At 42.9% G+C, this 26,941-nt stretch overlaps 1 protein-coding gene across 2 annotated transcripts in view; it reads left to right on the top strand.

Moving 5' to 3' along the window:
- Positions 1 to 9,094: 9,094 nt before the first annotated feature.
- Positions 9,095 to 26,941, top strand: part of hmcn1 (hemicentin 1) — a 100,842-nt gene continuing 82,995 nt past the window's right edge. Inside the window, exons 1-2 of one of the 2 annotated variants that reach the window (XM_052073255.1) lie at positions 9,095 to 9,656; positions 23,357 to 23,427. In XM_052073255.1, coding sequence (XP_051929215.1) covers positions 9,401 to 9,656; positions 23,357 to 23,427 — 327 coding nt within the window. In that variant the 5' untranslated portion in view covers positions 9,095 to 9,400. The remainder of the gene's footprint in view (positions 9,657 to 23,356; positions 23,428 to 26,941) is intronic. The other variant, XM_052073257.1, reaches the window with a different exon arrangement.

The following is a 26,941-nucleotide window of genomic DNA, read 5'->3' on the forward strand; positions in this document are numbered from 1 at the left end:
AGTTGGTGAAAACGCGGTGCTCCATCGACGTAGTTCGCGAGCCGGCGTTCCCCTCAGTCCTGTATCACCTCCCTCCCCTTCTCTCCTCCCCCCTCTCCTCCCCCGCCGAATCGACCAATTGAAAGGCTTCAAGAGGGAAGAGAGAACCCCAGACGGCATCATACTTAGGCTGATTTGACAATGACATCTCTCAGTTGTAGTATGACGTCAGAGAACTGCAGAAATAAAGGGAATCCAGGATGAAAAAAGGCTTTGTAGTTGCCACAAACTATACACGGATACTGGGAAATGATGGAAAGAGCCAAAATCCAATTGTAGCAATGACAACAGACTTTTCCCACTTTAAATGAATAGAAATAGAATTATTTCATCTGTTCCACAGCGAAGTTAAGATTACTTGGTTTTTATCTGTGTGGTTACAAAGACAAATAAGAAAAGATACACTTCATTATAAAGAAATAATAATTAAATAAGCAGATATGTGTCCACTTTTCAAATTTACAAAATGTCCAAACTACGGCCTGGGGCCATTTAGAGCCCACTATCCATTTTATCACGGCCCATTTAGGCAAGCTTAAAAAAAAGAGGGTAGAAGTGGGCCGTGTCAGAAAAGAAGGTGTCTAAAAAAGCAGGTGCCACTACTACTCAGACCCATTGCCAAAGCCCAGCCTAGAGAGACCGTACATGAAATGCATAGGATGGCATACCCCACTGATGGCACTTATTTTGCACCATTATTTTGCATAATACACTGAGTCAATAGTCTTGAATGGCTCCCTTTGCGTGCACCGCTGGTATTATCATAGACATCATTTACAATACATATACTGTACACAGATGTCTAATTGAGTACATTGACGTCACAGGCGTATCGGCTGTGACAAAGTGAAGCTATTTGTGAAGATGCCTTGTTCACTTCATTAAGCATCAGTCAGGTAAAACCGCACAATTGCTTTTGATTGGTCGACTGGTTAGCACGTCCGGCTCACAGAACAGAGGTGCAAGGTTTGATTCCAGTCCTTCCTGTGTGGAGTTTGCATGTTCTCCCCCTTGCCTATGTGGGTTTTTCCCGGGTGCTCTGGTTTCCTCCCACATTCCAAAATTGTAAATTTCCCCAGTGTGGGACAAATAAAGGATATCTTGTCAAAAACATGCATGGTAGGTTGATTGAACACTCCAACTTGTCCCGAGGTGTGAGTGTGGATGGTTGTTCATCTCTGTGTGCCCTGTGATTGACTGGCAACCGGTTCAGGGTGTGCCCTGCCTACTGCCCGACGACAGCTGGGAATGGCTCCAACGCGCCCACGACCCTTGTGAAGTTAAAGTAAATTAGAAAATGGATGAATGGGTGGAAATATTATGTCATTCTAACTCAATTTTACAAAGATTATTTACCAATTTTACAGCTGTCATTTATTTGTGATGGGCGGGTCTAAGTCAGGTTTGGCCACATCAAACTAGTCACTGTCCAATTCAACATAGTGCTCAAATCTTTGGGATGTTTGGCTGGTACTGTACATCGGTCACTGTTCATATGGTGATTGGCTGAATGTTGTTTTAAGACATGGCTTTAACAAGAAGTAGTTGGCTGTAATGAAAAAGTTATATTTTAAGCATGCCTTCAGTGTTTAGAATATTATTACCATTTATAATATGTGCTTTAGTATTGTTGTCTTGTCAAAGGCCATGGATGTAGTGAAGCTACAATAAATGCCACAGAATGATGCCGTGGCATGACTGATGCATTATCTTTTTTTTATTCCATGCAGTGATACGCATTCAATCCCTCAGAAATGACACATTATTGAAATGCTAAAACAATCAATAAATTGATTGCACAATCTTGCACAAAGTCAAGATGGCGCCCGAGCAGGCAGCCGTCAGCAAGTGCTCTCATGAGCCTTGCTTTTTTTGTTGTTTTTGTGTTAGTTTGTCACTTTGTGTTTGTTGTTACATCGTGTGGACCTGATGTGGACTTTTTTCCGCATTTTTTGGCCACGACATTCATCAAGGAGGAGAGTCTGTGCTCGGTGGTTGCGCCTTCTCGGCAGCATGGGTATACCAGCACTGTTTTTGACTGGGAGGAAGGTCGGCGCCATTTGACTGTCGTTGCTGGACAGTCCGGGGAGCTTGTGTCTTGCGCCTGTAATGGGCAGTTTTTCACAGCTCCGCTTTGTTCAGCAGAGGGATCGGTGCTGTTGAACGGTCTAAGGCTGGATGGATGTAAGTCTTGAGGGGCCGACGATGAGAAGAAATGAGCGTTAGCGCGGAGCGCCGGTACGGATTTGGAATTTGGAGTCGCGGCTTGGAGTTTGAAGCGGATTACTTAGGACAGGAGAAGTGAACTAATCTCTTTTCGTCAATGGACGCTACAGCTTCGTGTTTGCTTTCAAAACTTAGCTTGTAGCAGACGTGTGCACATTTTCAGCATGACGTCTCTGATCCTCTGGTGAAAGGAAACTTTGATCCTCTCCTCTTTCATCTAGAATTGCTTCAGACAACAAAGTGTATGCAGAGAAGTGCTGAAGATTGCACGACTGTCTGTGTCCTACGTGTTGTGTTGTGTTATTTTGACTTCAAAATGGCGCCGCGAGAGTGGCTGCCTTTCCAGCAGCTCCTATATTTTGTTGTTCTACTTCTTCCTTTCCTGGCTAATGAGGATGTACAGGTCTAAAAGTGAAGCTGAGCATGAATCAGTGACTGTGAACAGTAAGCCTTCCTATCATTGATTGATCTACTAAAACACTTTGTTCGTGCTGAAGACGATGCTGAAAATTTGCCTGAAAGTAACAACATGCCATGATTGTTGTATAATTTCTGTACAGCTTGCATGGAAATATCTTCCTTTTCTAATACTGGTGTCACTTTAGCAAAAGTTGAAACAAGTCGAAAAAACAAATGGAGTTTCCCCTGCTGTTGAACAAGACAACATGAAGAGTAAGAATTAAAAGGAAAGAAATATCCTGAATTTGTGGCTGTACAGAATTTTTTTATCCAAAACTAAGGTGGTATGTACTAATGTAGCTTCAAGCACCTTGTGTGTGATTTATCGCCATTTCAGCAAACAACCACGTGTCCAAGGTAACCCCAGAGGACTAAAATGAAAAGAACATTTAGTTTTGTTTTCAATCGGAGAAAGGCTTTTGTCATGGTGATGAGGAGGGAGATGAGCCAAAGCCCTGTAGTGGTGCCTGATTGCGCTATATTTGGAGAGAGGAGGAAGTAGGGTCAAATCAACAATCACATCTGATGGCCCTGACAGCAGGCGCTCCCTGTTTGATTACATACATATCCTCTGCAAGACAATGTTTTTCATTGTCAAATTAATGCTGGTGTTGGTTTTCTACCGCTTGTAAACAGCTGAGATTACATATAATTAGGACGTAAGTGTTGTGTGGTGAGGGAGATGTGGAAGATTAAGATATCCATCTGTTGAAAAACAGTCAGCTGAGATGAGGCTCGCAGCTGACACATCCCAGCAAGGATACCAAAATATTTGGGATTCACGTGTCTTTCAATGAAGAAGAAGAAACTGTCATATCAGAGCTGTGGACAAAAAGACCTCATTTAGTGTCATCAATGTGAAAGAGCGAAAAGAGTTTAGCAGCATTCGTGGGGGGATGATGATTCTAAATACTGACACCTGCTTCATGACGTGAGGAGGGATAGCAGGACGACTGACTATACTGCTTGAATGAATGAATGAGTCACCGGTGATGACATCATATTTGGATAGGCTGGGTGATTTGCAGCTTCAAAGAAATGCTTTTAATTGCTTTAATCATGTTGAATAAGAAATTGTGAAAAAAATCCAAGGTTGTATACTCCTGTATATTAGGGATGTGAATCTCAGCACTGAGGACGATTCGATACACATCTCGATGCACTACCAGCGATGCGATACTTAAACGATACATGGAATTTTCTGGCGACACGATGCGATACGTTTCACCGTCTTCACGATGTGATACGACGCGATACACATTTAGTTCAAATCAATGCGATCCGATACGATACAGTGCAATTTGTTGTGATATTGTGCAATTAAACATGATGCAAATATGTAAAGAAAAAAGTTTTAAAAAGATGGAATTCAGTATGGTATTGCAAAAAGTAGACCACTTTATTCTTTATAAACAGTAGAATGTGTAAAACAACTTATTTAAGTTACAATTGGGTTTTGTGCAAAGAAAATGTAAACAATTTGGCACCTGAGACTCACAGCTGTTACTGTAGTGTAAACAAACAGACTACTCACTGAGTGTCTTATATGAAATATCCATCTCCATAGGACAGAAAAAAAATACAATTGAAACAATGTGGCAGTCACAGCCTCAAAGCTGCTGTGTGTATTGTAGCGTACACAGACCACTCTCACTGAGTGTCAAAATGAAATGTCCAAAAGAGTCATCCATATATAGTTTTTCCTTGCGCGGTCACAGTGAGCTGCAAGGGGACCCCCAAAATAAGAGGCGATTTTTTCTGATCCTGACCTGGTTTGCAATGAGTTTCTCCGGTGTCCAACGAGGAACTGGACGTGGAGGCGGGAAACTTGTCGGTGATGTGGTGCCATCGTTTTAAGTGGTCTGCATATTTGTGGTGCTGCCGTTGTATGGCTTCGTAGTGCGACATTCTTTGCATATTACGGAGCTTTTATCAATCTTTCCGTCTTTCTTTTCGAAGCCGTAGTATTTCCAAACACAAGATCTGAATGTTGCGGAAGCATTAAATACAGTAGCTTCCTTGCTGCTTCTTGCGCGAACTTCCATAGTGTTTCGCTAGTTGTGTACTGGACTGTATGTGACGCACGGCCGTATTCAACACAAAACGCAAAACAATGATGGTGCATTCATTGCCCCTAGGAAAGGGCAGGTAGGTGACGTTTAACATGAATAAAACGGTGCTCGAATCGGATTTTACCGATACCCACCAATGCATCGCGATGAATCTCGATTTCACCCGTCAATCGCGTCGTACCCAGTGAATGAGCCGATGCACTCGCATCGCACGCGTGCGCATCAATGTATCGATTAATATCGATTATTTTCCACACCCTTACTGTCTATATGTAGTTTTATATATTGGCATATCTGACATTTTTGAATTAAACGCAACAGGTCAAAACAAAGAGTGAGGGCCAGAACTAGATAAATCTTCCTACAACATTTTGCATCTGGAAACTGTGCTAAATGATGACCTCATATGTATTCTTGGAAACCTTTTACTTCCTAATGGAATATTTTCAGTTATTTCTTTATATGGCCAATAAAGCAAAACAAAACTAACTGGATCTACGGTGTTATTTGGTTGATGAGCATAGTTATGTTTGCACCGAACTGTCATGTTTCGGTTTGTGACCAACAGGTGGCACTGCAGGGCTCCCCCTGCAGCTGCACACCAGTTGGATGTTATGTAATTAGTGGTATAAAAGGACTCCCGCCCGATCACTCATTATTGGGTCATTGTGTTTGCTTGTTTGTTTCTTTGCTGCTGTCATGGTTTTTTCTTTCATGTTTAGATCATGTTTCTGTTATTGAGTTTTTAGCTTCTGCCATGGTTTTTGTTTGTTACTTTGGATTCGTTTTGTTTTCAGGACTTTGTTAAGAATTTCGTTTTCTCTATGTTTTAATACAATTTGTCAAGTAAACCCTGCTCCTCCTCCCTCTTGCCTGCTTTTTTGGGTCCACTACCACCTCGCAACGTGACATGAACATACCTGCTGGAATCATGTCCACATGCCAGTTGGTTCTTTCCAACATCTTTGCAGATAACGTTTGAAGTGTGTGTGTGTTAGGGGCGTGCGCCCCGCATGCATACCGTGACGGTATGGATTGTTGTAGGAACCAATGAAATTATACTTTTGTAAACTGTCCACTAGATGGAAGCATACATCACTAGATGTCAGTGTCCTTTTTTTTGGTGGTCACTTTGAAAGTAGGGCGGCGAGCTGTTTCAGTGGTTAGCGCACAGGTGTCGAACTCCGGTCCTGGAGGGCTGGTAATCTGCATGTTTTCAAAGTCTCCCTGTTGCAACACACCTGATTCAAATGATCAGATCATCAGCAAGCTCTGCGCAAGCCTGGCATTGAACCTCTTCATTTGATTCAGGTGTGCTGCAACAGGGAGACTTGGAGAAATTACCGTGCAGTGACCCTCCAGGACCTGAGTTTGTCACCTATGACGTAACTGGTGATGATGGAAACGAGGCCACTCGTAAAGCTAACTATAAAATAGTATACGATAAAATTCGCGACTCAATTCAAGGTGGCGACTCAGGTCAAACATTTTAGCCATGACAAAAAAGAAACATGTTTCACGATATATTTCCACAAAATGAATATTCCATAGTTTGCACATGTTTTTAGAATCCATCCATCCATGATCTGATTCGCTTATGTTCACAAGGGGCGCGGCTGTGCTGGAGCCTATTCCATCTCTCTTTGTGCAGTGGGCGGGGATACACCCTGAACTGGTTGCCAGACATTCGCAAGGATTTTTTTTCAAACCTCTAATATATTTCGAAACAAATCTCGAATTTTACTTTGCAGGGCCTTTACATTAAAGCAAACAACAAAAATACAGGCACAGATCCTCATGCATTTTTGTTATGTCGTGAACATGGATTATTTTGACAATGCTGTCTTCTTTGCAAAGAAGAAATGGTCTGGTTTTAGTTGTCATGACATGAAGTATCTTTGTGAGTCAAAAGAGTGACCTGAAGGTGAGGAAGAAAAGGATTCAAGAGGCGGGGGTCATAAATTTCCCAGGACACACTTTCAGGACCAAGGGTAAATGAAAGACTTTTTTTTCTCATAATTTCCTCTTCAGGCCGTCATTGTAGAAGCTCGGTTGGTGTCAGGCCGTGCTTTTTACATTCCGGGGTCAGAGCTCATCCCCTGGCTTTGAAAGCATGACTCTTTTGATGAAGATATACACACCTGATAAAAAAGTCTCCTACTACTTAGATTTCATTGTGGAAATGTCTGACAGATGCTGCATGTCAGTTTACTCTGTCCTTTATTGTTGTACCCCTGTTGGGATGCAACCAGGAGACCTACATGTACCTCATACAAAGTTCAAGTGTGAAGTGTCTTCTTCACTATTTTGGATCAATAATTCATTGATTAATTCAATTAAATTGAGAATTATACACATTAAAATTAATTAAAGGGCTACAATGGTCGACTGCTGAGCACGCCCTCATCACATTGCAAAGGTGCAAAGTTCGATTCTGGCTCCGGTCTTCCTGTGTGGAGTGTCACATTTTGCGTGGGGATAGTTGGTTGGAGGACCCCAAAAAGCAGGGAGGCAGGGCGGAGTGACCAAAATGTATTTAACAAAAAAATACAAACAGGAGTACACTGGAAAAAACACTAACTCGAAGTACTCAAACAAAGTTCTGGAAATCACAAGGAGCCAAAGTAACAAAAAATAAATAAATCTGTGACAGAAAACAAAACATGACAAGAGCACACAGACACTTGCATACACAACAAAGAGTGACAGCACTCAGGGAACTAAATACAAGAAAATTGACGAGAAAACAAGAAACACTTGGACAAGACACAAAGGGTTGAGGGAGCTGATTGGTTAAACCCAAAGGACAGTGATGACGAGAAGAGGTGGCGACAAAAAGGGCACATGAGGGAACAAACCCAAACGTAACCTAAACAGAAACACAACATGGAGTTTACATCTCTACGTGCCTAAGCGGGGTTTCTCCGGGTACTCTGGTTTCCTCCCACATTCCAAAAACATGTATACCAGTAATAATGTAACGTTCTCATCCACCATCACACTCAGCACCGGTTCTCCTCAAGGATGTGTATTGAGCCCCCTGTTGTTCAGCTCTACACATTTGACTGCTCTCCGACTCTTATTAGCGGTCCAGTTTGCAGAAAGTTTTTAACATGATAACAATCAAACCATTCTCGGAAATGTTCATTTACTCGAGCCACAAGCAATTCACTCTGAGCATGGAATTGCCAGAATCGGACTGAGTAAGAATCGCTTCCTTGTTTTTCAAAGTCTCGTAGATTTGAGTCTTTCCGACTCCAGGCGTTTCCTGAGTGTTTCGTACTTTGTTACCCACTTCGTTTAATCAGATACTCTACATATAACTTTCCCTTCCATGGTCATTACTCTCTCCCTCTTTTCTTCGTCTTCTCCTCCCTCCCTGTGCTCTGCAACTTGAAGTAACTGCACCACCTGGTGTTGAAATACCTGTCATTACAAGTCCAAACGAAATGAATGCAATCAAACCATAATTGTGCACCAATCTTCGACGGGCCGGATTAAAAATACCAACGGGCCGGATCCGGCCCGCGGGCCGTAATTTGCCCACATTAAAAAGAAAAGTTTTAGCGCGTCAGCCTCACAGTACAAAGGTGCAGGGTTCGATTCTGGCTCCGGCCTTCCTGTGTGGAGTTTGCATGTGCCTGCATGGGTTTTCTCCGGGTCTTCCGGTTTCCTCCAACATTCCAAAAACATGCATGGCAGGTTAATGGTACACTCTAAATTGTCCCGCAGTGTGAGTGTGAGTGGGAATGGTTGTTTGTTTCAATGTGCCTTGCGATTGACTGGCAATCGGTTCAGGGTGTCTCCTGCCTACTGCCCGAAGAGAGCTCGGATAGGCTCCAGCACGCCCCTCCACCCTTGTGAGGATAAAGCATCGGAAAATGGATGGATGCATGGATAAATTGATTAACCGGGTTCGATTCCAGCTCCGATCTACCTGTGTGGAGTTTGCATGTTCGCCCAGCCAGGGCCTGCGCAGGTTTTCTCCGGGTACTCTGGTTTTAACATCGCTCTAATTCACTTTTATCCCTGGAATACTTCCATGTAAGAATTGTACAAATTTGGATCTATCCATTGTCATATACCACAAATCATCTACCAGAACTGATATTAAGTCGGTGTTTATTGTGACAGACGAACACTTATAGACCGCAAAAGACATCCTCACATATGTTGTGATCATCGTGTTATGTTGCGTGCACTTAGTGATCACCCCCCCCCCCCTCCCCCCTCGCCAAACCGTGGCACAAAAAAGTCCGCGTCCAATCAGAGCGCTGCTATGCGAGTTTGTGTCTCGGAGGCTCGGTGCGCGGCTGAGAGGTGGTCTATAAGACTGACCCTGCACACCTCACTCACCACAGAAAAGACACGCAAGAGCCACTTGAACGGCAAGAGCAGACACATTCTTCGAGGACGATCTCCGCAGCTCTTTGCGCAAAAAAAAAACACGCGAGGAGGGAAGCACGGAAGCGCACCAAAGCTGGATCAATGCGCATTACTTTTGTTTAGCTAATACTTTAATTTACTTAAACACTCAATGTCTGTGCCCTGTAAAGACTGACCGTTGGGCTTTGTATTTAATAGAAGATACTTTCGGATCTGAAATGGGCACCCGATTCAGGTGGTTTTTGTATGCCCTTTCAGCGACGCTCTCGTTCGGGCAGGACGCACGCACCAAAGCCGCTGAAGAGGACATCCCGGAGGGCGCATCCACCCTCGCATTCGTGTTTGACGTGACCGGCTCCATGTACGACGACCTTGTCCAAGTTATAGAGGGGGCATCCAAAATCCTGGAGACATCATTGAGTAGACCGAATCGGCCGCTCTACAACTTCGCCCTGGTCCCCTTCCATGATCCAGGTCTGAAAAGGCAAAATTTCCTTCACGCTCGTTGCATTTGAGGTTTACTGCTTCATTATTTGGAAAAGAGAAAAAAGTGAGAAATCTAAGAGTTTGCTCACGATCCGCCTTTTGAAAGCCCAGTTGTTGCTCACACCTCCAGCCTCCAGATGAGGTTTGGTGTCGGCACACAGATGTTCAGCTTGGCCGTCACTATCATTAGCATTCCGCGAGCTTTCGTGTACTGCTCTTGATTTAGCTTTGCAAGGCTATACCTAGATGATTATCATCACCCAAGGTGCTCTTTCACTCTGACCGGGCAGTGACTCCTCTTTGGAGTCTGTCTAATGAGCATTTATTCGATATCCTTGAAATCTATCCTTTTATCCTTAGTTGGAGAACTTTGGTATGCTTGGGAAAATTACATCGTACTATGGCAAAATATGACTACGTCACAGTACACACACAGCTATATCAGCTCATGACAGTTTTGCCAAATTCGCAAAGTGTTGTTCAGGTGTGCCGAAATGTTAAGTGGAAGGTCAATCGTGGGAATACTCTACTCGTAAGCCACAAGACGTCATGCTAGCGCACTTCATCGTCTTATTCGTGAGGACGAAGTTTAGTAGTTGAGTACAAAGACCTTCCAACTGGATATTGAGGTTATCGAATAAATCAGGGGTGGCCAACCCGCGGCTCGCTAACCGCATGCGGCTCTTTGGGTGGTTCAAGCTAAGCGTCGAAAATGCCATTCAAACAACGGCACTAAATCCACAGAACTAACTTCGTCAGCCTATCATCAAACCCGTTACTTGATTGACAAACTGGGGAACCAATCAGATGACAACTGAATCACTGCTCGTGCGCAAACAACGGTGCTCAGTGCTAAGCGCTAAGCAAGTCAGCTGTAAATGTAGTGGTAACCAACACGTCAATGGCGATCGACCTGGAGCCAGTTGACTGGTCCCAAGTCGAGCGATGTGGCTGTTTCCATTAACACAGAAAAAAAAATTGGCTCTTACTCTCTGACTGGTTGGCCGCCCCAGGAATAAATGCTCTGATTGACTGAAAAATGTCAGACAGTGAAGTTTGGCCATTACTTGAAAGTGACTCTGGATCTTCAGACACTCTTGCTGTTAGTCATGGGTGGGGGTTTTCCTTGTTCCTCAGTTTATAAATTATGTAATTTAGATTGATGAGCGGCACCTCTGCTGGTTGCAGCAAAGTAGGTCATTTTGCCTCAGTTGTCTCAAGACGGGATAAACGACAACGTTTCTAGCAGTCATTTCATTGATTAAGCACTGTTCTCTTCAAATCCACAGCAGTATCTTTTCAAATAAAATAAAGTAAAATATTGTGTTAAAGACTTTAGTTTACTCTTGATGTTTTTAACAGAGACAATAGGCGCCATGAGATTGAAGTATAGTGCAGTGAAACGAGGGATTCCTATTCCTGATGTTTGTTTTCCTTGGTTACATTTCCACATGTCACAGATTGTTTTTCAGATCATTTTTGCAATCATTTCTTTGAGCAGGCATCTGTGTTGCCAAGAATAATAATTATCTTCTGGGAGAAACTATGTGCAGTCTACACAAGTGATGAATTAATTATGTCATGCCCCAGGGGAAAGGCAAAAAAAAAAAAGTCAGATCATTAGCGGATAATAAAAGGAGGCAACAGTAGTGGATTAAGGCTTAATTCTAAGCAACTGTTATATCCCCACCAAGAAAAGTCGAATCACACAAAAGCTCTATTGTTGTCTTTGTGTTTTTTGCCATATGACATCTATTTCGTTCTCAAAGCTTTTATTTTAATTTGTTCTCCAAAACCTTCAGGGAACTGGAGGATGAACGAAGAATGAAGTCACACAATATTTCCCCAAATGTTCTTCTTTGTCTGCATTGTCCTTCCTTGAACAAATATTTTAATTTTGCTTTCCCAAAGATTTTTTTTTTTGTATTATAATCTGTCTTGTTAGATTTAAATGCCTTTGCTCTGTTGATCCAGTCCCTCCTGTTTGAGTTGGCTCCTTTTAAATCAGAGACCAGAACTGTGACACAGTAAACATCCAAGAGTGTGTTTGTGTTTGACTCACCCTGTGTTGTGTGCTTTAGTGTGTGTGTCTGTGTGTGTCAAGCGAGCGTCAAGAGGATGCCTGGATATGTGGTTCAGTCAGGAAACCCCCACAATCCCCTGACCTTTCCATCCTGCAGAGTGAGAAAGCAAAATCAAACTTCACAGGTTATTTTACTGAGGCGCACTCTTGTGTATTTATCACAACACTCTCAAATGAATCTATTAACCGCTCTTAGTTTTCAGTACCCTATCAACAATTCAGATTCCTGCGTTTGACATACTTTCCATCTGTTAATCTCTTCTGTCATTCCAAAGCCAGGAAATGTTAAAAACTTTCTACATGGCGCAATAGCAGGTCATTCAGAATCCGCTGCACATTCCAAATCTTGACGGCTGGGCGGAAAAAAAAATTGACCAAGTCGATCACAAAAATAGTATGACGCAAAATTTTTGGCCGTAGGCGTTGGCGTATCTGGTTCTGCTAAATTGATGACTTGACCAGCCGAGCTCTTGCCAGCTCTCTTTAGTTAGAGGACACTTCAAACTTGAAGCGTAGAGCGATGGCATAATGGTTTAGTAATCAAAGGTGCTCATTTTTGAGCTTTGTTGGCGTTCATTGTCCACCATCCCCCATTTACCTTTGTGTTCTTTTTCTTTTTTCTTTTTCTTTTTTTTAGAGTGGCCGTTTGAGCCCCGCCTATGTGTGTATGATTACAAGGAGCCTGCTTTTGGCTGGACACAGTCACTAATGATGCTATTAGGCAGGAATGTCAAAAGATAGATGAGGAGATGGAGAAAAGAGGTGTGTGGGTGACTGCAATCTCTGTGTTTCAACCTGCTACAGTATATTTGAATTGGCTTACATTTTGGGGATGGGAGCGGCCTCACCCAAAGAGCCTTTAGGCGCTCTTAACACAACAGCTTTCATTTGGCTTTCAGTGCTCAAGGGTTCTCCCCCTATTATTTAGGAAGAAAACACATACCCGAGGACTCAAAAAACAAAACACGAAGCGATACATACCAGATAAAAGATCTGTAAAATCAAATCATTCTCATGGGACTGAGCCATCGTGAGTATGCTGAAGTCTGTCTTTTTCTTAACGTTTCCCAAAGAAGCCAAGGAGAAATCAAAGCACACATGTAGAGTTAATCCTTTGTATCTTGCTTGAGTTGAGGTCTCGCTCTATTTGATGAGATGTATATGAGGTGCAACATGTTGGCATGTCACGTGATGCCATGGATTGGTCCGATTGGTGTTAAAAATACGTCCCAGGGGCCAAAACCGGGCCCGGGGAGGATTGATCAGGCCCGCAGGATAATTTAAATGTGGGGAATAATGCATAAAAGACACGGAATGAATATTTTTAATAAAATGCAATTCATGGATTATCCTCTACGGGGAAGACTGTTTTCTCTTTGGTTTTTTAGGTGCAGGCAGGGATTACATTTAGATTTTATATGCACATGCATAGATGGTTCCAAAATTAGTTTCTTTATAAATCTCGTTTCATCTTAAAATGCATGACTATATTTTTCAATACCAATTACTTGTTAAGGTTTTGTGCCTTTATACAATCAGTGGGATCAGTTGCAATGCATATACAGTATGTGAATGATCAAAGTAAATTGCACATTTGGCAAAGGAAGGTTTTTCGTGAAATGTTTTATAAAAGATATGTTCATGAAATGTCAAAATTTTCCAAATGTTTTTATGCTTCACAAAACCAAAACAAAGAAAAGACATGATATTTTGGTATGGTAGAGTTTTAATGGTCCGGCCCACTTGACATCTTCCGAGGCCAGATGTGGCCCACAATGTGAAATGAGTTTGACACCCCTGACTTAGAGGAAAACAGAACTGTGGGTTCTTTTTTCTTAACCGACGTAAATCCTGCTTGGGGGTGGTGTAATTCTGCATGGAAACAGGTCAGATATTGGGTCATTTTGCTCTTGCATGCATGCGAGAGGCCGGGAAACACCAATAATGCCCATCAAAGTGGCTTCTTTCATTCCCTTTAAATGTGCTTGTCATGCTCGGGAGTCTCAACATGGCAGAAGCACATCTGCGCCGTGAAGTTGGCATCTGGACACTGCCCCGCAATATCGATTGTGTGTGTGCAAATGTTCCACGTTGGGCAAGTTGTCTACATTGCGCTGGTGTTTGATATAGTTGGCAGGCCTAAGATTTATTTTCAGTTTTAGTCACCAAATTGTCACTCTGCCAGGTGCATCACCGAGATACTCCTCCTGTTGTGCTGGGGCAAAAGTTGTCTGCCAAATTAGCAACACAAGCCATGCAGAGATACAAAAATCAGCATCCGTCAGCATTTTCGCCAAGGCGCAGATGTGCCGTCTACAAAAATAGAGCCCAACGTGTACGAAAATGCAGTGAGGAAATTAGACAATCAACTTCAACAATTCTTTTGTTAACTGTAACACAATACTGTGAAACTGTTTAGCAAGGTTTCATCAGATGCCAGATTCCAATTGACCCTTAAATGACTGTGTTAATTGATTTGTTTTTACCTCGCTGCCAGACATGTTTATCTGACCGCTGTCTAACTCTTACCATGTGTCCACAGCCTAACCGGCCACTCGGTCTATTTGTCAGGGCTGACCAACCGAGGCATGTCAGGTGATTTTCATCACAGCTGCCACTGGTTTCCTCCCAGGGAGCAACTTTTAGTTTATGTTTATGTATGTTTACTTTATGTTACGTTCATTGCTTTAACAAAATAAATATTGGAGAATGTTTTAGGCCACGTTTAGCAATTTAAGACTTTTATACGGACCATTTTTATATGCCTCTACAATAATTACCCCCTTAAAGCAGCCTCCTAAAATTCACGTAAAGGCATTCAGTGGCCCCTTGCCAAATACAGTTCAGCATTTGCACACAGTCAAGCATGATTTTGCAAATCTCTAAATCAGCTTCCGACTGCAGCATTTTATTACCCGCAGTAATCTGCTTTATACTTAAAATGTAGTGCATATACCGGTACTCCAGACACGTTTCATTTCACCAGTACAGTTTAGTGTCTAGACAACTTTATGAATGAAAATTGCAAGCTCTGGACGAAACCCTTGAATAAATATTAGCTTCGAGCAGTTTAACCCTTTCAGGGACAGCGGTTACTACAGTGAACAGCTTATCATGTTATTAGGTTACAGGGTGCTTGAAAGGGTTAAATTGCTCCCCAGTTGTGTTTGAAAGTGTGTGGTGCTGATGCATGCAGCAAGGTTGACAAGAATGTGTGTATGCTTTCTAAAACACGTGTCAAGAAAACAACACGTGCTTAGGGAGTAACAGGCTGCTAGGGTGAAGGTCAGGTTGCCTGTGGCCCCTGGCCCATGCTTCAGTGATGTGTGGGGGAAAAGTCATGCATCTTGACACCCCATCTGCATGGATGAGTGATAGACACCACCTTATGTCAGAGTTTACCAAAATAGTTTGTGTCATTGGGGACTGAGCAGCACACACTGCCAGTTCGCTTCGTGGTTTCTGTAGAAATTAGGTCTGAACTCAATTCAGCTCAATTGTATTTACAACTAGAAAATAAATGTGTAAGAATTTAAAACATATATATTCTAAAATAATATACGAAGATAATAGCAATTGAAAAAAAACACATTTTGACCGCTTCAGGGCAGTGGGGTGCCGTGAATGGATGGAGTATACAGTACGTTTCAAGTGAGAACAGAAGAAAATTGCCATTGTATTTCCGCACAGTTTTCTGTGTGAAAGTAGTTGATGATTCACATTTTTGAGGGTTGAAACATGAATGAAAACTCGTGAAACTTTGCAGAAAATATCGGGCCCGCAGAAAATTTTGATATGTTAAAGTTGTCATACATGAGACAAAAAAAAAGAGTGTGGAATCTACAGTGGTTTAATGTCCTGTTATGTTTGACTTAGAGCTATGAAAATTGGGAGGCACATGTAGCAGCGGAGACATACAAAAAAGGACTAGGATAGCGATTCCCTAAAATGCACAGGAAGTGAACTATGAGTATTTGAATGAATAATTTTACTCAACTCAACTCAACTGTATTTACAGAGCACTTTCAAACAGCCATCTCTGCATACAAAGTGCTGTACATGGAGCAACTAATTAACTGACTAAATAACTGACAATTGCTGATAAGATGAAGACAATGCTTTGTTCATCTGCAACTATTGCCCAAACAGAAAAGACGACTGTAATACGGTATAATCGATCTTTTTTTTTTTTTTTTACACCACATCTGGGCAAAGCCCAACGTTGCTTTAGTAAGCTCTGGAACACAAAGTGGAAATCTCTTCATAAGCATCTGTGTGTGGCCTAGTCTGCTAATCTGCTGCATCTTGAGTTTCTTTGTCAGTTTTAGCATGTATAATTACACTCTGCTCTTTAAAACAAACAAGACACTTTCTGCAGTGTAACACTCAGTCAGTGTTGAATGCACTCATTATAAAGTGCTCAGTCATGCGATTTGCAGATTTGGGGTTGCCTGTTGCCACTTAGTGTAGCGCCTCTACTTAACCTAAAGTAAGCAATTTGGGCAATCAAGTGAATCAAATGCTTCCAATGCATGATGCCCATGCGAAGCTCAGGCTTCTAGTCACATCATTTCTCCATGCTCGTTGTGACCTTTGGGTGCGAAGCCTTTCGAGATTTCATAACTGAGCAACAGTCGAAGATACCGTTGTAATTTTGAATCCTCAGCTAAGGACATGAATCAAGCATTTGTCTGACCTCTTTGATGTTGAAACAACACAGGGGTTCAGGTGGTTTATCACCACGTCAAGATTTCACCACCCCGTTTTAGTACATTTGGCCTTGCTTGACAAACACTCGCTTAATATAAAAGTTAATGAAGCTGTTCTGACCAAGCAACGGCATTATATCACAAAGACCCGGGGGTCACAAACATTCTCTGAACTTGTTGGGGGCTTGATGGACATTCTTCTTTTTGCATTATGAACGCTATAAAATACTTCATCTACTCGTGTGCCTTTGAGTTCTGCAAGGATCATTTTAGCAGGAAGCCAAGGGAGGAATCGATATTTGCTTTGTCTCCAAGAAGTTTCATCTGGAATTCATCAGAAAAGCATAGTTATGCCTCATCAAACATTTTTTGGTCCGAGATGTCATCAAAGTATTGTCAGAATGATGATATTGATTAAAATTGGAAGGGCTGTTAATTGAATGCTATTTTCCCTGTTGTGCTTTGAGTTTCAATGAAAAAAAATGTCGATCATTATAACATCATCCAGATGTGCATTTACCCTTTGTGTGCCATACCCTGATCGTGAAGTTCAAGTGCATGGCTGAACAGCCGTTAAGGTCAACGTTCAGCTGTGGAGACGCGGGTCAGACAGCGTCTGAAAACGTATATCTTCCCTTCTTGTGACGTCCACCTCTGCATTCCCCATCGGAGAATACCGTGTATCCAATCTACACTCACCTAAAATCAAGAGAATAGCCATTGCATTCGGTGGAATTATTAGAAATGTTTCTTATGATGTATGAAACAAAACAGCTGGGCAATGAAATTCACAGAGAGAAAACCTGTTTTCTTTCCGATTCATCGAATTCCTTTGAGAAAGGCGTTGAGGCGTTTTGAATTGTACACGGGGGATTCAAGTGTAATTTCTTAGTGTAAATCGCCTTAAATAAAGCTTTTGCTCAGAATCAGGAATAGATTTGTTTATACATTAATACGCTCCATTACCCGAAGATGAACAATTCAGTTCCCTAAGTAAGAGAGGATTATGCTTTTATTCCCTTTAAATTGCCTTTTCAGATAGTCCAGTTCATGATTCACATGACAGATATTCTGCAGCTTTTCCAAAACATTCAGTTGGTATGTTACTGTTTACCACATTGCAGTTTAGTGTTTAGTGCCAAATGCAGTTTGAATGAAGCCACGAATCTGTTTCAGACACACAAATTTGACTAATTTGTTGCCGTCATTTTCGAATTGTCCTATCGGTAGTCGCTGCAGTAAGTCATGATTTATTTGGTACAGTTTTGATGCCGATGCCCTTACTGACACAACCAATCGATGATTTTTTTTTTTCAAGAACCCATAAGTAAGTCTCCTTAATATATGTACAATTCATGGAGCATACAATTAAGACATTTCCCGGGGTCACACTCGGTAAACCAGACAAATGATACAGTCAAAGTGGTTGGAGAGCTGCCATCACTCTCTGGAGGAAACGCCTCATCTGGACTGTTGTGTCTCTTGTGTAGTTTTCATTTTTCATTTCATACAAATTTGTGTGTGCGCTGATGACTATTTTGATCTTTTCAGTACTAATGTTTGTGTGAGATAGAGGGCCCCACATTCTGCAATAGCCCCATCGTATTGAGCGGAGTGGTGCCACATTAAGCGGTCTAAAAACATGGTGGTCCTTTCCATCGCATGCTCATTTTATAGTAGTAGCAAATAAAAACCTGATGCTATCTTGGTCATTGCAGGCTAAAAGTCATTAAATGACAGCTGCTAACATGGAAAGCAGTGAGGAGAAAAGGTGTTTGAAAAGAGTGGAAGGTACCTTGTTTGGTGATAAAGGATGAACAAAGTTGTGCCGCAGCTATGGAAGAAAATACGAGTAGTCAACAGAGCAAAGGCGAGGTGGGCCTCAAAAACGGCATCTTATGTTTTCCTCCAACATCTCGAGATTTTACTCTTTGATAGCTGGCTTGGCTGTTGTATTCTGCCTGATGAAAATCTTAGTCTCTTAACTTTGGTACTAAAAGTCCAATCTTTGTGAAAAAAAGCACATTCTACGTTGAATGCTCACTCATGCAAGCTAACAGTGTGCAGTTCCACATGTGTTCACTCGGAGGGACTGATGGAATGAATTAAGCCCCATAGCTGATGGTCACTGACAGCCACTCTTGTTCTGGCATATTTTACCCCGAGTCATCAAAATGACTACACCGCATCAGAATCAGAATCAGAATCAGAATCATCTTTATTGGCCAAATATGTAGAAGACACAAGGAATTTGTCTCCGGTATAACACGCTGCACTAGTATCATCGTAAACAACAAAATCATTGAACCATTTTAGAGTAACCAGTAGTTTTGTAGTACCATTTTGTGGTGCAAGAAGAGTGACTACGTCAGTGACTGTTTAAGGAGTTAATGGCTAGAGGGAAGAAGCTGTTTAAGTGTCTACTGGATTTGGTGCGCATGGATCTGTAGCGTCTGCCTGAGGGGAGTGGCTGAAAAAGGTGGTGGGCAGGGTGCGGGGGATCCAGGAGAATTTTCCGTGCCCTTGTCTTGATTCTTGCAGTGTGCAAGTCCTCAAGAGTGGGTAGGGCGGTGCCAACGATTTTTTCTGCCGTCCTAACTGTCCGTTGAAGTCGGATTTTGTCCTTTTTTGTGGCGGCCCCAAACCAAACCGTGATGGAAGAACACAGGATTGATTCGATGACTGCCGTGTAGAACTGTCGTAGCACCTCCTGTGGCAGGCCATGCTTCCTCAGCAGCCTCAGGAAGTACATCCGCTGCCGGGCCCTTTTCAGGATGGAGATGGTGTTGACTTCCCACTTCATGTCCTGGGAGACTGTGATTCCCAGGAACTTGAAGGTCTCGACGGTTGACACAGGGCAGTTGGATAGTGTGAGGGGCGACTGTGGAGAAGAATCTTTCCTGAAGCCCACGATCATCTCTACAGTCTTGAGCGTGTTCAGCCCGAGGATGTGTCGGCCGCACCAGAGCTCCAGCTGCTCCACTTGTTGGCGGTACGCAGACTCGTCGCCGTCTTTGATGAGACCGATGACCGTGGTGTCGTCTGCGAACTTTATGAGTTTGACAGCTGGATCTGTTGAGGTGCAATCGTTTGTGTAGAGAGAGAAGAGCAGTGGCGAGAGGACACATCCCTGTGGGGCTCCAGTGCTGGTGGTGCGTATTGATGATGTTGTTGCTCCCAGTCTCACCTGTTGTGTCCGTCCCGTCAGGAAGCTGAGGATCCGCTGGCAGATCGTAGGGGACACACCGAGGTGGAGTAGTTTGGGGGTGAGGAGTTCCGGGATGATGGTGTTGAACGCAGAGCTGAAATCCACAAACAGAATCCTTGCGTAGGTCCCTGTGCTGTCGAGGTGCTTGAGGATGTAGTGCAGACCTATGTTGACTGCGTCTTCCACAGACCTGTTTGCCCGGTAGGCAAACTGGAGAGGGTCCAGCAGGGGTCCAGTGACGTTCTTTAGGTGGTTCATCACAAGGCGTTCAAAGGACTTCATGACCACAGACGTCAGGGCGACAGGCCTATAGTCGTTCAGTTCCGATGTTGCCGATTTCTTGGGAACTGGGATGATGGTAGACTGTTTGAAGCAGGATGGGACCTCACACAGCTCCAGGGATCTGTTGAAGATTTGTGTGAAGACTGGAGCCACCTGGTCAGCGCAGACTTTCAGGCAGGAGGGGGACACTTTGTCGGGCCCCGGAGCTTTCTTGATCTTTTTCTGCTTGAAGAGCCGTCTCACGTCCTGTTCGTGGATCTGTAGTGGAGAAAAAGAGGGTGGGGGGGGGGGGGGTAGAGTGGTTTCTGGTAGTGGTGGGTGTGTGTGGGAAATGGGGGTGTCCTTTTCAAATCGGCAGAAAAACATGTTTAGTTCATTAGCAAGACCCTTATTGTTCACTGTTTGGGGGGATGGCATTCTATAGTTAGTGATTGCTTTCAGGCCATTCCATACAGATGCAGAGTCGTTAGCAGAGAACTGGTTTTTCAGCCTCTCTGCATAGCTTCTCTTAGCGATGTTAATTTCCTTTGTCAATTGGTTTCGGGCATGTTTGTACAGTGCCCGATCTCCACTTCTAAATGCGGCCTCTTTCTCTTTCCTGAGTTGCCTGAGTTTGGGAGTAAACCATGGCTTGTTATTGTTGAAGGAGCGGAAGGACTTCGTTGGTACACACGTCCTCACAGATACTAATGTATGATGTTACAGTGTCTGTGTATTCATCCAGTGTGCCCGTTGAAGTTTCAAAGACGCCCCAATCAGTGCTGTCTAAGCATTCTTGTAGAGCTAGCTTTGCTTCATCTGTCCATTTTTTCACAGTCTTAACAACCAGTTTAACACATTTGAGTTTCTGTCTGTATGTAGGTATTAAGTGGATTAAATTGTGGTCAGAAAGACCCAATGCTGCACGGACGACCGATCGGTATGCATTGATTGTTGTATAGCAGTGGTCTAGAATGTTGCCTTCTCTGGTGAAACAGTCGATGTGCTGCTTATATCTGGGAAGTTCACGGTTAAGATGTGCCCTATTAAAATCGCCCAAAATGATCAGGGGTGACTCTGGGTATTTTAGTTCGAGTTTGTTTACTTGTTCGGCTAGCGTTTGTATCACCGTGTTAGCATTAGCTTGTGGCGCAATGTAAACACCGACTAGTAAAAAGAAGGTGAACTCACGTGGCGAGTAGAATGGCTTGCAGTTTAAAGACAGCGACTCCAAGTCCGGGCTGCAGTGTGCGTCGAGCTTCGTGACATCAGTGCACCATTCTTCGTTGATATAGAAGCAAATCCCACCACCTTTCGATTTCCCTGATAGCTCCGCGTCGCGGTCGGCTCGGAGAAGGCGGAAGCCGGGTAGATGTAGCGCGGAATCTGGGTGGCGGTCACTGAGCCAGGTTTCAGTGAAGCAGAGCGCAGCAGAACGTGCAAAGGTTTTGTTGGTCTTCGTGAGGACAAGAAGTTCATCCATCTTGTTTGGCAGATATCGTAGATTAGCAAGATGGATCGATGGGAGCGGGGTTCGAAATCCGCGCTGCCGGAGCTCGACAAGCATGCCGGCTCGCTTCACCCTCCTCCGGCGGCGTTTCCATGCTCCGTACAGCGCAGCCGCTCCGCTCGCGATTAGCTCCGAAAAACCTTGTGGATTTTCGTGTGCTGGTGAAAAAAGACCGAGCGTAGACTCCCCAATGCGCAGCAACTTTTCCCTCGTGTAAGTAAGCCGCTCAGGGTCGCCAAAAAACAAACAAAAATGACAAAACAGGGATAATACTAGGGAGCGTGTGACCGAGGCTGCCATACCTGTCGGCGCCTGATGACTGGATGCATGTGTTTATAGCTTCTGTTGCTTCTTACAAGTGCTATAAGAGCTACTTGCTACTTGTTTTGAAGCGAACATTTGGCATTTGGGATCAAAAATGCAGACGACCCTGACTGCTCTTTCACACACGATGGAACCTCTTTAGTCGACTTCCATTGAGATTGTTGGCATTGTAGAATTTTGAAATGGACCAAGATTTTTCTTCAAAAAGCATTAAATCTAAAACACACAGGCAGCACTGAAACTACACGTCTTCAACCTTTTTTGTTTAGTAAACTCTTTTGTGAAGGGCGAGCAGTTAGGACAACAGTGCCAGGACAACAAATAACATTTTAGCTAATTTCGCATTTGTCGGCTGCATTCGTGGCATTACAGAATTGATGAATGCTGTATGAACACCTGAAGCTCCGAAGCTGTGCTAATAGTTCACATACGTCTACTTGCATTCCCAGCAAATAAAAAGAGGAGGTGAGGAGGTGCTAAACTCTATTTCCTGTTGATCAGATCTATGCTGCTCATTTTTTCCTTGGCTCTTCTTGACAATTTTACCAGCATTCTTTCACTCTGAGTTCATTCACTCAGCCTTATTATGTGTGCTTTATCATATCCTTCTGTCCGTTCCTTTTCTCTCCAGCCAGGATTGTAGTCAGCTTTCTCCTGCACGGCATGTTGTCAAACACGGTTACAGGATTTTTCCTGGTGCTCCCATCCTGACCGTGCACCATGACATACATGCATTCTGTAAATTTAACGGACTCAGTTTCTTTTCCAGGAGACATACTTTAAGAGTTCCAATAAGAATATGAGTATTATCGTGTTAAACATTCCTTTTTTGCATAATAAAGGCCTCTTCTCAGATTCCACAAGCTCTTGGGTAAGGATTCATAAAGTGCACTCACAAGTACTGCAAGGTGAAAAAGTGCAGCGTAAAAAATAAATTAATAAATAAAAGTCATTACAATAAATGCACAAGTGAGCAATGCAGTGTATGACTTGAAGCGAGCTAGCAAAGTTAACAGGGCTGACATCACCTGTCCATGAATCAAAAGTGAGGCATGTGCCCCTTATTTCATTATGTCAGGGTATGTAGAACCATCACATGTCCTGTTTTCGAAGATAGCGGCACCTCAGATGTCTACACCGTACAAGGCGAGTGGTTTAGTAGCCCTCATTTTTGTGGGCTACTTTTGTCTTTCTGTGCTTTGCTTCTGAATGTCATTACTTTTGTGTTTGTAAAAGCCTGTAGGTGTTTTCTTGCTTGTGTGAAGCACATTGAGTTGCCTTGTGTATGAAATGTGCGATATAAACAAACTGCTTTGCTTCGTCTTTTAAGGGGAAGTAAAAATAAATAAATAAATGAAGCATTTCATATTCTGGATAAAAACGTGTTGATTTTGCTGCTTAATTCATATGCTTGCTGCTTAATTCATATCCCTACAAATAGTAATAAGAATACCATGTTTGGACAAGTGGGAGACATATAACATATTACTGTAAAGAACATTTTTGACTTGGCTTCCCCTTTAAGGATGTGTCAAAAGGATGAAGAGATGATCTTTGTTAACATTTTCTGTGACAATTTGTTTTTCTTTGCAGAAATCGGACCCGTAACAATCACAACAGACCCAAAGAAATTCCAATATGAGCTGAGGGAGCTGTATGTTCAGGTGGGTTGAGCTGGTATCAGGTTTTAAGAGGTTTGGTCAGACGGCAAATTGAGGTCATGTCGCAAGACAACTCATACTTTAATATTTATCAAATATGGACTAAGTTGATGGATTGCTTTGGATTGACAAGAGAACCAGAGTTCCTTCTTTAGAGAGTTTTTTATATGTTGAGTCGCTTTCCATTGTTACGGTACCCAGAGGATCTACAGCTCCAGATTTCGATCAACAAATAACCATCTCAGTATCATATCATTTTCCATTATACACATTGTAAATGAATACAATCTGGAATTTCTCTGACAAACGGCAACAGAGAGAGAGGCAAGAATCCCTCAGAGAATCTAAAGAAGCTGTTGGCTATTGTCTGTGCATCCTTGGCATGAGTTTGTCCTAATCTGGTGTGTGAGTGTGTCGCGTGGAGCATGGAAACAATCCGGTTTCCTCTCACTTCCTGCTTGTTTTGCTAGCATGTCTGTTTATCCTCCTTTTCCCTTTGCCATTTTCCAAATATGTTTCTTTTCAAGTGTATGTTTTTTTTCTTCTCATTTTTCTTTTTGATTTTAGAAACAGATGTTTCATAGGCTATGCAGGTATGCCAATTAAGTGGGGGGGATTACATTTTGGGCCATTCGTGAGATGTCAAAGTCAAAAAGCAATCTGAGGGCTGTCTCATGCCTGGAATCCAGCGGAGGATGTTTCTCTTTGACCCCAGCAGGCAGCCAGACACAGATATTGACCAAAGAATAACGACCAAGAAGGACAATCACATGCTTTTCTAATCTACTTGCTTAGTTAGTTTTTTTTTCTCTCTGTATCACTCAGTTACGTGATGACTGACTGCACGCTGCACCGACTTTTAGGCCTACAAGAGCATACACTTGTAGTAATGTGTTTTGAAACACTTCTGATACTCAATTTGAATGAATATCAAGTTTTATAAAGGATCGTCAGAGATAGGCACTCAGAAATAACGACAAGACACTTCTGGCTACCAACAATAGGCACTTTACCTCCTGTCTGGACAGTTTTGGTTTTCAACAGTATGTCAACTTTCCCACACACAGTAAAGGACATATTCTGGACTTGATCTGCTGTATTGGATTATCACCAACAAACTGTAAAACCGATCTCCTCCCATACACAGATCATCTATTGCTTTCATTCAATGTTAACCTGTCATTTTTCAAATCCAACCCACAACGCATTATACATTTCCGTAAAATCAAGGACATTAACCCGGACAATTTAGAATCACTTATCAACAACCTCCCCAGTACTGATTGTCTTTCTACAACAGATGAGTTTTTGACACACTACAATACAAATCTCCATAACATTCTCAATATCCTGGCCCCACTCAAAACCCGAACTGTCTCCTTCAACCAAACAGCACCCTGGTTTACCCCTACCCTCAGACAACTTAAATCAAAAGGCCGTCAACTTGAAAGATTATATAGAAAAACTGGACTCGCCATTCATAAAGAAATGTACACTACCCACTTTCTCCATTACAAGGACTCAATATCCAAAGCCAAATCAATCTTCTACTCTGGATTAATCAGTTCCAATGAAGGCAACCCCAGATCACTCTTTTCACTCATTTCTAAACTCACTAAACCTGCTGACACTCTTCCCTCACATCTCTATTCCACTGATTTTTGTAATACTCTGGCCTCATTTTTTACATCCAAAATCCAACTTATCCACCAGCAACTCACCCCTTCAGCTGCTCCTAACCCTCCTTCTCCATTCTCCCCGGTTCCTACCCACCTATTCTCTGCATTCACATCCCCATCTGTCCACCAAATCTCCATCTTAATCCAGAAGTCCAAATCCTCTACTTGTCAGCTTGACCCTCTCCCTACTGTTTTAGTCAAAGCTTCTATCCCGGCCCTCTCCCCTCTCATCACTAACATTATTCAAACTTCCCTCTCTACTGGCATTGTACCATCTCATCTCAAAACTGCTGCTGTCACTCCCATACTGAAGAAACCTGGCTCTGATCCCTGCGACTTGAACAACTTTCGTCCCATATCAAACCTTCCGTTCATCTCCAAACTTCTAGAGAAAACAGTAGCTGCTCAACTTCACACCCATCTTTCCTCCAATAAGCTATACGAACAATTTCAATCTGGCTTCCGTCCCCTCCATAGTACTGAAACTGCCCTCCTCAAAATATGCAATGACCTTCTTCTCTCTGCTGACTCCGGTTCACTCGCCATCCTCCTCCTGCTTGACCTCAGTGCAGCCTTTGACACCATCTCTCACTCCATCCTCCTCGACAGACTCTCCTCCATTGGCATCACCAGCATCCCCCTCTCCTGGTTCCGCTCCTATCTTTCTGACCGCACCCTGTTTATCCAGCTCAAACGTTTTAGATCTCACCCCTTTCCCCTCACTTCAGGTGTTCCTCAGGGTTCTGTCCTTGGCCCATTGCTATTTCTAATCTATCTTCTTCCCGTGGGTAATATCTTCAGGAAACATCACATTCATTTTCATTGCTACGCGGATGACACCCAGCTCTACATCTCTACCAAACCAAATACCGTACTTCCACCATCCTCCCTAACCAACTGCCTGCAGGAATTAAAATCTTGGTTCACCTCAAATTTCCTCAAACTGAATAGCAATAAAACTGAATTCCTCCTTATAGGCACTAAATCCAATCTAAACAAAATAAACAACTTCTCCATTCCCTTCGAAAGCTCTTCCATCTCCCCCTCCCCTCAGGTCAAGAGTCTGGGTGTCATCCTTGATAGCACCCTCTCCTTCACCTCACATATCAACCACATCACTCGTTCTGCATATTATCATCTTCGAAACATCCACCGGCTCCGCTCTTCTCTCACTCCTCAGTCCACTGCTATACTTGTACACACCCTCGTCACCTCGCGACTCGATTACTGTAATTCCCTTCTGTTTGGTCTCCCTCAAAAAACCCTCCATAAGCTTCAGCTGGTCCAAAATTCAGCCGCCCGCATTATCACACTCACGCCATACATAAACCATATTACACCTGTCCTCCAACATCTCCACTGGCTTCCCATTTTACACCGCATTCAATATAAAATCCTGCTACTCACATTCAAATCCATTCATGACCTAGCCCCTCCATACCTATCTGACCTCATCCATATTCCTACGCCTGTCCGCTCTCTTCGTTCCTCCTCCTCTGTCCTCCTCTCTGTCCCCCCTGCTCGCCTCGTCACCATGGGAAATAGAGCCTTCAGTCGCTCTGCTCCCCAGCTATGGAACTCACTCCCCGCTGACCTTCGTAATACAGCCTCATTAACACATTTCAAATCCCGCCTCAAAACACATCTGTTTCGACAAGCCTATTCACTCAGACCATGAAGCCATTGTTTTATTTATTTATTTTGTTGTATTTTTTCTTATCTTATTTGATGTAGTTTTTTAACATTGTACTCGTGATTTTAACTGCTTGTTGTAAGGTGTCCTTGAGTTTCTAGAAAGGCGCCCACAAATAAAATGTATTATTATTATTATTACTTTA

The sequence above is a fragment of the Hippocampus zosterae genome, chromosome 8 (genome assembly GCF_025434085.1).
Source record: "Hippocampus zosterae strain Florida chromosome 8, ASM2543408v3, whole genome shotgun sequence".
NCBI lineage: Eukaryota > Metazoa > Chordata > Actinopteri > Syngnathiformes > Syngnathidae > Hippocampus > Hippocampus zosterae.